General features: G+C 35.8%; 1 protein-coding gene across 1 annotated transcript in view; it reads right to left on the reverse strand.

Moving 5' to 3' along the window:
* Positions 1-1,320: 1,320 nt before the first annotated feature.
* LOC149966192 (protein Wnt-11-like) overlaps positions 1,321-14,735 on the reverse strand; it is a 41,223-nt gene continuing 27,808 nt past the window's right edge. The window contains exons 3-5 of the mRNA XM_090171058.1: positions 12,682-12,959; positions 8,830-9,125; positions 1,321-1,603 (exon numbers count right to left, since the gene is read on the reverse strand). Coding sequence (XP_090027184.1) covers positions 1,429-1,603; positions 8,830-9,125; positions 12,682-12,959 — 749 coding nt within the window. The 3' untranslated portion in view covers positions 1,321-1,428. The remainder of the gene's footprint in view (positions 1,604-8,829; positions 9,126-12,681; positions 12,960-14,735) is intronic.

Here is a 14,735-nt window from a genome sequence, read left to right on the forward strand (position 1 = left end):
AATGTCGGGGCGGCGGAATGAAAAGCACACACATCTCTAGGGCTTCCATACGTCTCTATTACTTTCAGAGCGGGCTGGTTTAAAATGTGTCACCCCCCTTGACACGTCGAAGAAGGTAATAGTCCTATTGGGTAATTAACTCTTCCAAATTTTGCACGGCATTACTGGTCGTCTACGCTTCCATAGCACACATTACGCTTTTTATACAAAGAAAATCAACAAGTACGTGAACTGCGTTTATATTTTGGTCAGGTCGAATACACATTTCAATGGAATTTAAAAATCAGAGTGTATTTTGAATGTGTAGCAGCTGCTTTGCCCTTCAATTGCAGATATGATATCAATGGTTTTTTGACTCTTATTGAAACTCTGTCTACATTGTCTTTGGCGCACCATGCTAATCAACATTTAATTGTTTGTTGGCTTGCATATAGGTAACGTTTACGTTTGCATATTATCTGAAGTTAGTTTCCTTTACTTTTTTAATCTTAATAATTAAGCTAAAATATGGTTTATTTCAAATAAAATTTATAAGAAATTCCAACGTATCGGAGAAGCTGAGGTTATCCAATTGGATATTTAATTTTATTTCATGGAAATTGAACCGATATTAAAGTCTTAAACGGATAATTTGTTTGGACTGTATTAATTTTATCTTTTAGTTACTTTTTCTGTACGCAGTGGTACTTAGGTTAGGTTGGTCTAGGTTAGGTTAGGTTATAATTTATAGGCTTACACGTAGTACTGTCTAATCACTTAAATTTTAATTTTATTTAGTTCTACTTCACCGTTTATTTTAAAAAAGCAGGTTTACTGGTTTCCCCTAACTGTATTTTCGATCAAATTTATTTCGAGATTAAGTTGATTCAATCATTTGAAACAGTGATCCAACACCTGAAATTCGAAAAAAACATACCCAAATCCTTAAATTACTTTTGAAAACAAATGATTTATAACCTCATATAGATCATTAAAATCGTATTAAAAATAAATTTATTATTTATATTTGAGGTAGGAATATTCTAAAAAAATCTTATACAAAGAACTACAAAAATAAAAAACTTTATTTAATTTTCTTATAAAATATAATTAAAAATTTTAAAGACATAGTTTGTTTTTCTATAAATGAAATTTTAAATTTTAAAATGTTATCTTAATTTCCATTTTAATTAAATTTAATAACATAAACTAAAGAGAGAGAAAGAAACTGTACGATTTATCCATACTCTTAATATAATTTATTAATATTAAGATTAAATTTCAATCTTGATGGGTTAAATTCCAAAAAACTGATCGTTGAAAAAATACTTCCTAAGAACACTGAACATAATGTTCAAATTGGTTCAAAATTCAAAGAAAATGTCACCAAATCGATAAAAGAAGATTTCTGATGATTGTATGTAAATATTTTCGGTTTGTCAGTCACCGTCAGTTACACTGATTAACCTGAACCAGCTTCCTGCAGGTTTTACATTTCACGTAACAACACCAGTGGTATTTGCAGTAACACCTTTCAATTTTTTCCTGCGTGGAGCTTTCGTATCCTCGACCGCAGCACATTGAGTCACAACCATCCGTGTCCTGAGAAGATGCGTTGCACGACCTTCAATAAAGTGAATGACTATTACATCATTACTGTTCACCATTTACCCTTCTCTATCTAGCTAGGAATTAATGGAAAATCCAAACACTGATTATCATAAGTAGCATAATAACGATAAGTATGTCAACAAGGAAACATTACCACCGAACTTATTTTCAGAGTTATTGCGCAATCCAATCTATAGGTGTAGTTTATTTTAATCAGTTAGGCTAATACCCAATGCACTAACTTAGGCAAAAGTCATCAGACGACTTTTAATACGTTTAAACAGGTGGTTGATTAACAATGCGTAGGAGGGTGGTGGCAAGACCTTCATGCCGCCTAGGAGCGACAAACACAAGGAGAACGCAGCTAGCCGTTAAACACGCTAACGCAGTGTTGTGTACAAATTTCATTAGATGAGCCTTTACGCCGAACGTTTTACGGAAAGGGGGAAGATATTTTCCGAATTTTCCCCTTCCGAAGGCAGCAGGCGCCGTCTAACCAATGAAAAATTTACACAAGAAAATGCACTACTTTTGACGTGTTGCGTTCTCCTTGTGTGGGGTGCTGTGTTTGTTGCACCTAGATGCCACGCACAGAGCCTAAGGTGAAATCTACTACTAGGACCATAACACGCTACTCAGTGTTACTTATGCTAAGGAAGAATGGCTGTGTTGAGTCGAATGTATGTGGCCAAGAAAGGCTCAATTATCTAGCCATGTAAAGATTGATTTTACCGAAGACATCGACCTAAATTTTGAATTCATTGGAATTTTTTAAAAATATAGTAATAAATATTTAGAGCTGTTCATTTTCTAGCTCAAGTTTTAAGTAAATGAAGTTTTGAATATAATAATCAGCTTGGCTAATACCCAAGGCACCACCTTAGGCCTAAGTCATCGAGTGACTTTTAAAGCCTTTAATTCAGGTGGCCGGGTTACAATGCGAATCAGAGTGGTGGCAAGCCCTGCAAGCCACGCGAGCCAACAGCTCCCTACGCTAACTATTACCGTTAACCTCGACAAGTTTTTATGGAAGGGGAAACCGAAGATCTCGGGGGAAAACCCCTTAAACCAGTGGGGAGAGAACTTGCAAACTGAACGCGGAAGGAGTTGTTCCGAGTTTTCACCCATAAAGAATGGGTTGGGCCCCCCAATGTAATTGCAGCTGATGACCGCCACTGGTGACACACAGGGCTGCCGAGAGCGGACCCGGGCTCCTAGAAAAATTCCATTTCCGGGCTCCAATGAGAGCCGTTACTGCTGAAGATGCCCACACTTTTAAAAGCCGGGCCCCCTCTCGTTTCGGGACGGGTGACGCACACCCCTTTCAAAATATTATAAGGACCATTTTCGTCATTATCGTAAAAAAACTGTTTACTTCGAATTTCAGTTAAATTACCATTATTTAATTTAAACTAGTTACAACTGTTAACAAGGGTGCTGTGCCAAGATAGGGGTTGGTATAGGAGATGTTTTAATTAAGCAGTCTTTATAGCGGATAGAGGAAATTTAAATTTAGATAAAGGGTCGATAAAAATTGAAGGATGGGGTGGTTTAAAAAAAAGAAAAATAAAAAAAAAAGAAATAAAAAATAAAATAAAAAAAATTAATAGAATTGACAGCAGGGTTACATTTTATTCTGTTAGCGTTTTGCAAATAAACCATATAATGTATTTAGAGTAGTATGTAATTGTGACTAGCCGAGGAAGGACCACGGTCCAAAAGCTTCTAATTTGGTAAATAAAATATTTTAAACTCCATGAAGTATCAGCCTTTTAATTAATTCTTAAATATTTCAAAATAACCATGGAACAATTTTTTTTAATTTAGAATTACAACTGTTATATTTATAAATAAAAACAACAGTATTTAAAAGCCAAGATACTTCATGGTTAAATATTTTTATTTAATTACATTGGCGAGCTTTTGGACCACGGTCCCTTTTCAAGCCAAGAAAAAAAATTAAACTATGATTCATCACATCCCAATAAATTAAAAATAGGTTTAATTAAAAGTTTAAAATTTAAAATCGAAACGATCAGTGACGATCCGATAAATGATAAAAAAACTAAAAGAATGCAGTTACCCGGAAAATTGTATAAATAATAATTTTGATAATAATGTAGTAAAAAACGACCCCTCGCTAAAGATTCAAAACGTTTAAGAAATGAAAGAAAAATCAAATTTAGTATTACCATATATTAAAGGTATTAGTGAAAAAACCAACCGCCAACTAGCAAAACACAATATAGGTCTGGTTAATAATAAATTCAATAACTTAGGGAAGATTCTGTTAAAAAATAAACCAAAAATTGGAAAATTAAAAGAAACAGGTATAATCTATAATATACCATGTAACTGTAATGATAATTATGTAGGCCAAACTAAAAGAAAATTTCAGAAAAGAATAGAGGAACATAAAGATAAGGTTAAAAAACTAAGCATTGAAAATGGTTTGGCCAATCACATAAATAATAATATTGGTCATAAAATAGTGTAGGATGATTCAGAAATATTGGCAAAAGAAAATAATTGGTTTAAAAGTAATTTTAAAGAGGCGGTCTAAATAAAAAATCAGGGAAAATTAAATCAAGATAAAGGACCGATATAAATAAAAAATTGGGGCAATTTAGAGATTAGTTTAAAAAATTTTGTAAATTTCATTTATTGTAACTCTCGGCTTGAAAAGGGACCGCGGTCCGAAAGCTCGCCAATGTAATTAAATAAAAATTTTAACCATGAAGTATCTTGGCTTTTAAATACTGTTGTTTTTATTTTAAATTCTAACGCCATGGTTTGTAGAACATTTAAAATTAATGATGTTATATTTATATTTTGCGCTGTGTTGTGTTAACGTTCTAAAAATAGAATATAATCAATTTCATAAAATTCTTTCACATTCAACGGAAAACACAAGAACAGAAAATCAATTCACATTCAATTCCCTGAACTTACTCTATTTAAGTTAATAGGAACCACTTACATGTATGAACTACTTTGCAAAGAGTGTTCAATACGCGAATAGGTAGAATAGTCCGTTATGAGAAAGGATTAAAAAGCTAAACCCTTAACATTTTTAAGAAATTAAAATACTTACAAATAACTCAGCTAAGCTAATAGCGACTTTTAATGCCTTTAAACAGGTGGCCGGGTTATAATGCGTAGGAGGGTGGTGGCAAGCCCTTCAAGCCACGCGAGCCAACAGCTCCCTACACTAACTATTACCGGTCTTCGAGCCAACATAAAGACGTGAATCTTGGACCAAATAGATCTTCGGTTAAAAAACTAAACAAAACTATATAAAATTGCCAGAAATAGGCAACAATCTGGCTTATTTAGTTTTATTTTACTATTTGGTACGAGTTATTTGTAAGTTTTCTAAGTTGTCGGTTTCTTTCCGTTTTTTTAGTCAAATATCTTAATTTCTTTAATTTTACGCTTATAGGTCTACTCTGGAGGTAAAACAGAAGACCACCCAAATGGCCAATAACTCTCTCTACTCGAAAAAGCCTTTTTTCTTCGCAGCTTCCCGTTTCGCGGGAGAGAGAGTGTAATGATTGGAGGGTGAGCTCCAGCTGTTGCCAGACAATCCTTGACGCCCTTCGCTGTGAAAGGAACCACCACGCTGATATTTTTCATGGAAAATTTTATTTCGCTTAAATTAAACGGGAGACTATACGGTGCTATACTAATGCTCATTATCTCTGCGTAACTATGTTTTCGGGGTACTCCTTACACTACACTGGATTACAACTTAATAACTAGGAAATATGACTTTATGATAGTGTTGTTAATTTTCCGAAAAATAAATTGCGGGAAATTTTTCAGAAAAATCGGAAAAATAAGAAATTGAAACATAAATTACTTTTTAAAGGTTTTTAATGTTTTAAACTTTTTATCGATATGAAATGTCTAATATCAGTAAATATACTAAAAAAAATTGATAGCGTTACGTTGTTAATCAGTTTAAACTAGTCTAGAGGTTTAGTTTTACGTTTAGATTCGAAAAATAAGGCGAAAATGCCGCATTATTTAAATTTGTAAACAATATAATAGACTAATCATGGAATTAAAACATTTTTTATTATTTTTTTCCGAAAAATACGAAAAATTTTCCGACTAACAACACTACTTCATGAAACCCATTTACGTACACGTAGAATTTGCGAACCAATAATAATCGTTATCGCAGGACATTAAAATATGGTGATATGTCTATCTATGTATGTTTCTGGTATATAAATAACTTTATGAATATACATGAAATAATTACTTAACAATTTTTGTCACATTAAGAACCCAAACGAGTCTAGGTGGGGTAACGGCTTTAGCTTCTCCGAGGTTGCGCCAATGATCTATAGCGTCTGCTACGTACAATTAAAAAGTTATACGAACGTTTTTCTTTTAAAAATAAGGTTATCTAAATCTAAGCAAACGATGCCAAAATTATATGATTTCGCCGCTACCTAACCAGGTTTCAAGGGCGAACCAAAGGGGGCGTCGCGATAGTTTTCGGTCGTTAATATAAAACGTCGCCTGGAAAACCAAACGACGTAACTTGAAGTACATGGTTTTTGCTTTAAATAGTTATAAGAATATTTCGATGAATTCTGATACCAGTGGTAAAAACCTTAGTCTTATTCACAAATATTTGCTAAGATATTGATTTTTATATAATGCAAATGCCCTAACTATCTCATACTATTTTAAATATTTAAATCAATATTTCTCAATGTGCTCGATTAGAAGTTAAGTGGTTTTGGTTGTCAGGTGATGATAATATATATTTAAATAGTAGGGTGGCAGAGTGATAAGCACTGTCGCCTCACAGCAAGTAGAGATGGGTTCGATGCCAGCCTGTAGCACTGGGTGAATACTCGGAGCCACTCCTTTTGCGTTGAGTTTGCAAGTTCTTTCCCCAGTGCTTAAAAAGGTCTTCACTCGAGTTCTTCGGTTTCCCCTTCCCATAAAAACTTGTCGAGGTTAACGGTAATAGTTAGTGTAGGGAGCTGTTGGCTCGCGTGGCATGAAGGGCTTGCCACCACCCTCCTACGCATTGTAACCCGGCCACCTGTAAAAGGCATTAAAAGCCGCTAGATGACTTGGGTCTAAGGTGGTGCCTTGCGCATTAGCTTGGCTGATTATTAAAATATGTTAATTCTACTCATTAAATTGTGACAGTAAAATTTTAGGAATTGCTCCCACTTATAAAAATGTTTTTTTACATTACTAATTTAAATATTTAAATCATGTATCTGAACATCACAAATCTGTTACCATTATTGAGTGAAATTTTTGTATCATTTCAAGTGTGGTTTTGAAAAATTCGTTTGCTTACTTTGGTTGTCGTTTCAGAACATAGCTTTAATTTTTATTTTGAACCGTAAAATATTCAACATTTCTCATAGAATATATCTAAAATATTAAGCTAAAAATCACTAAAATCAATGAAAGAGTTATTTTCAGTTTTGGGTTTAAATGTTTAATCTAAGACGTTAAAACTAGAGATCAAAATCCCATTTTGCTCAAAAGAAAATGGTGATCTCGATTTACAAAATGTCTCGCAATATACTAAATCCATTAATTTATTCAAATACACCCATGAATATAGAAAATTCATATATTTCGTTTAACAACGCTGTGCTGTCGTTGAGGCAGTCCTGACTAAGTTTACCAATTTTCAAAACGCTTTAAATACCCGAGGGATCCGACATTTGAAAATTTTGTAAACGGGATTGTGAATCTCAAAGTGATTTCAGAAGTCAAAAAATTATTTTGAGATTTCAGAGCGCAATTTTCGTGTTGATTTCTGGTTATTTTATGCCGATTTTGAGATTTTGGAACGAGCTTTCGCCCAGATTTCAGGATTTTGAGGCTGATTTAATGTTTTCTAATAAATTTTTCTCTCGAGTGTACGGGATTTGCTTAAATGTGGGACTCATTGTAAATACCACTCTCTTATTAAACCGAGGCTAGCCATTGATCACTCGTTATAGGTGCGTCGTCATTGACTATTATTCGACCAATTTAAGAACCACTCATCTCGTACGAATAGTTTATTTTCCAATAGTAACAACGCCGTGGGTGAAGTATAAAATGCTATAGTTAGATCGACATTCATCGAAACCCCTTATTAAAATATATTACAAAGCAACGTTTAGTATTTAAGGTGGTAAGCCTATAAAGAGCTAAGCATACGTAAAACAATATGGCAATAACCAATAATCACTGAACCAATTTTCAGAGTTTTTCCGGAATCAAAGTTTAATTCAGCACAGAGCCCCCTAGGACGGTAATATATTAGTCAGTATGATTGCATGTCCAAATTGGAGTTGGGAGATAGTGTTAGTGTCGAAAAACTAGTTCAGTAAGAAAATTCACTTTACAACCATAAGAAGTGTCATACTTATACACTAGGCCTAACTGTCAATTTGAAATCCACTTAAAGCAAGTATCGGCTCTAGGTGAAGTAGTTCTTTTTTTCAACAGATGTCGCTAGCGTCGAAATCAAAACAAGATGCTCGTTCGTATATTTGTCAACAAATAATTTAGGTTAAAAAAATAAAAGACGGTATAATGGCTCTCTGACGACGTTATTGTTTCGCTATTTTGAATTTTAGCTTCCGTTCCCATTAATAGATGGCTCCACGCTCTCCACGAAAGTCATTTTTTTTTAGATTCGGATAGATTCATGGCCATCTCTAAATAACAGGGGCCTTTTCATAATACCATAAGTTAATGATACCTCTAAGTAGACAAATGGCTATGCTGCCTATGGCGGATATGCTTGTCCAAATCGAACTATGTCTCTCCGTACTGCGTATCAAAGTAGCCTTAACATACACTTGGAACTGCCGAAGCTGACGTTTCTTTAATCCCGTTTGGTGCAAGGCTAGCTTGAACTTCCCCAAAAGAGATCCCCCCGCAGAGGCAAAAGAACGTTTTTTTTGCAATTTGTTTATTTCTCTCAGCCCAATATAGTTTCATTCTCGACCGCACAGCGCAGCGGCGCTGGGTCCGAGATATTTTTCAAATCTTTCATTTTCGCGGGAATCGGAGAGACAAGATTTGACATCACATTTTCTGGACAAAGATTCCACCTTGAAAGGGCTTATTTGTCTACTTTGAGGTATCATTAATTTATGATAATACAGGTGGCAATGATAGAGCCGACAGTTGCTTTAATACACACGTAGAGTTTAACTTGAATATTTCTTGCAATGAATAAATACAAATATTTACCTTCTGTATGTTCCCAACGAGCCAACTTTATGATCAGCTGTACAATAATCTGGTGATTTGGTGATATAAATTAACTGATCAGGTGGTAGCTCGGTCTTCAATTCTACGTTAACAGGAACTATTTTATGACTCATACTCTCTTCACTCGGAGCGACTTCAATCGCCGTCTGATATTTGCGCATTAGGCGTTCCCCAATGTCCAGAAGTTTCGGTAATGACTGCCAACACGTCATCACGTTGCAGGATCCAGAAACGCCGTGGCATTTGCACTGTCTCGTTATACTCTCCTTTAAAATCTAATAAAGAACATTCACTTTCTTAATGGGTGTAATTCCGTGGTTCACAACCTTTGTCACCTCGTGAAACCCTTTTTTAAAGTTTAGAATTTATCGTGGAACCCTAGCTTGGAAAAACGTTTGGTATTTATTTTTTTGTTGAAACTAATTCTATTATAGCATAGCTCAAAATCTCGTGGAGCCCTAATAATTTTAAATGAAGATATATGGTTCCATGGAGTCCTATGTGTGGGGTGAGAATCACTGGTGTAATTGAATGAATTGAATTGAAAATAGGTGTATTCATTTCATCCATGAATATCAAACTGAATTAGGTAGTTGTCCTCAGCCGCTAGGATCGGAAAGATTTGTTATCGTGACGTTGGTCAGGTGCGGGCACTCAAAAATAGTTTTGATGGGCAATCAATAGTTGATTTTATAAAATAAAAAGTGGTCTTGCCCAGTTTGTTAAAATTTTGCTCTTACGTCACAAGACCCAGCTTTATTAGAATATTCATATTTCCACGCGTGCTAGAAAAACCTATATATTCATCTGGCGACTGTAGCGCGCGCTTATAGGCTGGTAAAAGTAAGAGGCTGTGACGTAAGAGCAACATTTAAACAAGAAGGCCACGTTACTTTATACACAGAACTGTTAGAAACTTAACTAGTTTCATCGCTAAGACTTTTTTATTTAATAAATTTTAATTTCAGGGTTCATACAACTATTGACGAACACTGATATGTCCAGGATTTCCCACTGCTTTTTCCCTGATTTTTCCAAGTGCAAGATAATCTCAATATATAACTAGGAGGTACAGAGTTACTCATTTCATGATATACAAACTAAATTGGCTCCAAATTATAATATATTAAAGAAGTAAATAAATCAAATCTTTGTTAAGTAAAACTTTTTAATGTAAATTCGTTCTCTTTAAAGGGGAACGGTCAAGCTTTAACCAGTAAGATAGCCCTATAGCCCATTAAAAACTAAAATTTATGGCGAAAACCGCATCAAAAAATATCGAGTGGTTAATTTTTAATAAAATAAAGAAATTTCGGGAAAGCGAAAAGCGCGCGTCCGCCGCGACAGTGTGTCAGAATTTATAGCCCGGTGTACCTAGTAACAGAGACCATACCACCAGAGGCCTATCATCATAGTGCCCTACGCCAGCGTCCCCCTAGCCCGGACAGGTGACAAATCCAGCATGGGTAGCAGAACCCCACTACTGATGGTCTCACCTTTGACGCAAGCCACTCAACCCAGCAGAAGGTGCAGCCATGGGTGGACCAATCCCCACTTCGCACACAGCAGTGGGATTTAGAATGGATGCTAAAGCAACTCCAGCCGACACCCTACCTATGAAGGTAAGGAGCCAAACCCATTGGAGAGAGCTCCTAAAGGGGAACGACGAGCACACAGCATCCCGCATAGCCCGGCACAGCTGGCACCGGAGATCCCGGTGGGAGTCCAAAAGGCCGGGAGATGGGTCGACCGTGCCCTTATACGGAGGCTCGCCGCCCCACAGCCGGCGACCCAATCTGCCGAGGCGACCAGTTTGCCTGGACCCTCTCACCTGGTGAGAAATCGGTGAGACAGAAAAACAACGTAATAGCGCGCACTGCTGAAGACGCAAAAATATGTTTTGCACGCGCGGCGCGTTTTAGTTATAAAAGACTTAAGACTAAATGGCGAGATTTTAAAAGTTAGGATAGTTCGCAAATCGATCATACGGGAATAGGGGCGCTGGCGGCAGCCCCTAAGATGGCGGCGAAAATTCAAACCCAAATACCTGGCGTTATTTTTCATTTCAACTTTTTGGGCCAAAAGCTATTTTTTCAAGACAAAAAAGGTACGTGTTAGTATATTAAACGTCTTGTTAATCTTTTGATACGGAAATAAGGCCATATTTGGAAAAGCTTGGCCGTTCCCCTTTAAGGTAAACTTTCTTGACTAGCCGAATTTTATTATAAAATGACAATTTCCCAGACTTTTCTATCAACTATCTAATTCCCTGATATATCCAGGTTTTCCAGGTCTGTACTACTACTTCCTTGCCCCCCCCCCGCTAGAAAGGCTTGTGGAAGCTAGTCTGTATTGTCTAAGCGCACCCTACCAAACAAGAGGGGTTATACTCCATTTAAGGATGTATAAAGCATGTAAGGAATCATTTAACAATGAAAATGTCAACGACCTTGAACCATGTCTTTAAGGTCATTCCAAATTTATCTTGAGAACAATTAAAGGTACAAACTTGGTTCCAATTAGATAAGTGTTACCAATTTATGTGGAAATGATTAAAACCCATCGTTATCTGACCAATCGGAACCTTAGAAATTTTATACCAAACACAAGAAGGTTGTAAAGGGAATAATGACGACACTTAAGGGCTAATAAATCCAAAACTACTAGTTCTAAGGTTCAAGACAGACATGTCTTTGCAAATTTCTAAATTACACACAAAAACTAGTTTTTCATGAAAATGATCATGTCTTAGAATTAGCAGTTTTCGATTAATTAGCCCTTAAGTGTCGCCTCTTGAACTAAACGCCTTATACGCCCTTAAAATTTAAAATTTGTACCTAAAACACATTTTGAGTTATTAGCTCTGTATCGTTTTTAAGTTAGCAACCTGTATTTCCAAAATCAAAATACATGTTACTATAAAATAAAATAAATAAAAAAATAAAAAATACAAAATGTTGCTCAAAATTTAATCTTTGCTCGGGCGTTTAGCAAGTGAGCTTGATAACCAGAAATTTCTCGCGACTCTAGCACGAGTTTCAAGATTTGTAAGAAAAGGAAGCGACTTTAAAGCTACATTAAAACAATAAGGCCACGTTACCTGATAGAAAAACCAATAAAAAATAGTAACGTTGTATAAAAACGATTGACATTACACTTACAAGGAGACGACCCGAGGTGTAACGCACCGATTTGGTTCAAACTCAAAGGTTTGGTAGACCTTCATGTAACTTGAAAAATCCTAAGGGGAATTTATTCAATGGGCAACGGTTTTGCCATGGCAACGAAAAATGTTTTTGACAACAAAAAAATTGAAATTTTTCCTATTTAAGCCATATCGGTTCATTTTCACCCATTTGGTTCAAATTGATCAAAATGCGATCAATTTTGATTTTTTTCGTCAATTTTTAAATTTTTTTTTATAATTTTGGTATTTTAAAACTTTTCAATTTTTTAAAATCTTTCACAGGTGGGACCCTTGGAATCGGTACAAATCCCATGTTATTTTCAATGGGAAAATTTACATTTTATGTTGTCAAAACATTTTTCGTTGCCATAGTAAAACCGTTGCCCATTTAATAAAATCCCTTTAGGATTTTTTAAGTTACCAGAAGATCTACCAATCCCCCGAGTTTGAACAAAATCGGTGTGTTACACCTCGGGTCGTCTCCTTGTTAGTGCCTACCCTCGGTAACCTGATCCCACAAAAAATGTCCTATGAAAAGAAAATTAATTTGTTTTACCGAATATGGATTATGTCCATTACCAGATAGTTTTTCAAATTATGTAAAACAAGGTAGGGTGCAACTAAACATTTAAAAAAAAACCTACTTTTCTTCCAGCTTTATTGTTGTGCCTATTGATCAGAGTCATTAACTCTTTTTTAAGTTTTTTCCTCTTCCACGGAGAGTCCACGAAGAGTCGAGAGAATTTAGTTCCGAAGCGTAGATTGTCCGCGCATCCTCCCCATTTGAAAGCTCCGATTGGGGGCTCCTGCGGAATTTTTCCACAACTGCAAGACAACACAGAACCGCTACTGCAAGCTTTGGCCGTTCCGTGTGCCACCGCCGCTGATGCAAGACTATACACAAATGCCTGTTCTCTAGTCCCTATTGCAATCAAATATCGATTAATGTGGATCTAAGAATAAACGTTTGCCGCTAAAGAAGGGACAGATCTAGACCACGATTTAAGCGAAAAATAATAACCACCTATATGCCCAAGTCATCTAACGACTTTTGACTAGGAGGGTGGTTGTAAGTCCTTCATACCATGCGAGACCACAGCTACCTACACTTCCCATTATCGTTAACTTCAACAAGTTTTTTTTAACCAGTGAGAGGGAGAATTTGCAAACTCAATAGAAAAGGATTTGTTTCGAGTTTTCACTCACAATTGTCATATCACACGCTGGGAACGAACCAGGCTCCTCTTGCTGCAAAATGAAAGTGCTAGCCACTCTGCCATCCCACCTTGACCATAAGTTTTAATATTGATCCCAAGTACTCTTACACTAAAAATTTTTACCACAAGTATTTAAACCACTGGTAATCTTGACGAAGTGTTTTTTATTCAGAAAAACAGGCGCCGTTTGCTTATAGGACTTTTAACTAGGTCACGCCATTAGTGGCGAAAGCTTCATAATAGATCCTCGTTAAACACTTATAGACAGCATATATTAATACTAAGTGGGATTTTAGTTTTTATAATCGTAATATGAGGGGGAATGTCAACTAGAGATCTGATTCAATTATCTCTCTTCGATCAAATATATTAGCCTTTTTAGCTTGTATAGGGCCATGTAGCATACAAAGGGAGAAGCTCTTAAACTGCTGGATTTTCGTCTGCTAAGTAGATGCTTTGTGATTTATTAAATCCCAAAATACAGTGGTTTATGAGTTTTCAACTTTGGCTGCTACGTGGCACTTTGCAAACTCAAAAGGCTTATTAATGGGATTGGTCGTACTACTTTCTACAGCGTATAAACAAAAAAACGATCCACTGCTTATAAGTCAAAATCTTTTTTTAGTACGGATTTGAAATTTTTAGGTTACGTACCTCGCGCAAGGGACTTTTAAAACCATTAATTTAGGTTACTAACTATTACCGTTAACCACTACAAATTTTTATGGAAGGGGAAACCGAAGAGCTCTGGGAAAAACCCCTTAAACCAGTGCGGAGAGAACTTGCAAACTCAATGCAGAACGAGTTGTTCCGAGTTTCCACCCAGTGCCACTAGCACTCGAGAGTCGAGATAATATTTCAATGACCTTGAGGACATGGTTTAAGATCCTTTAAATTTTCCGTTTTAAATGTCCCCTTGCCCGGCCTAAGTGGCCTGAAAATTTCAAATCCGTATTAAAAACTTTTTACTTATAGGCAGTGGATCGTTTATTGTTTATAGCCTGTATACGAGTTGCTATGCAATCGGGAAACTAGAAATAACCTAACCTGCTACCACTATCAAACACTACATGTAGATAAATATTATATATAATTTAATTGAGTCTGTTCTTGTTGTGTCCCCGCTCTTGGTGGGCCCGTAGGCTTAACCCTAGTTTGCCTTATGGCACTGAAATTACTCTATATCTAACTTCTTTTCTATATGTGAAAACTATTTTATTTAAAATTGCAAGCTATTGTTTTCAAGCCAAGCTCTTATGGCACTGAAATTACTCTATATCTAACTTCTTTTCTATATGTGAAAACTATTTTATTTAAAATTGCAAGCTATTCTTTTCAAGCCAAGCTCTTAAACGTTTTTTAAGAGTTTTCCATGAGTAGGGTAATAATATTAATAATTTGCAGTCTCTCTCCACGCACGAGCTATAGCTTATGTGGAATCGAGGGAGATGAGGATATGGGTTAAAACAAAATGTAACAAA

This window comes from Leiobunum rupestre, chromosome 1, assembly GCF_980474605.1.
Source record: "Leiobunum rupestre chromosome 1, qqLeiRupe1.1.hap1, whole genome shotgun sequence".
NCBI classification, from domain to species: domain Eukaryota; kingdom Metazoa; phylum Arthropoda; class Arachnida; order Opiliones; family Sclerosomatidae; genus Leiobunum; species Leiobunum rupestre.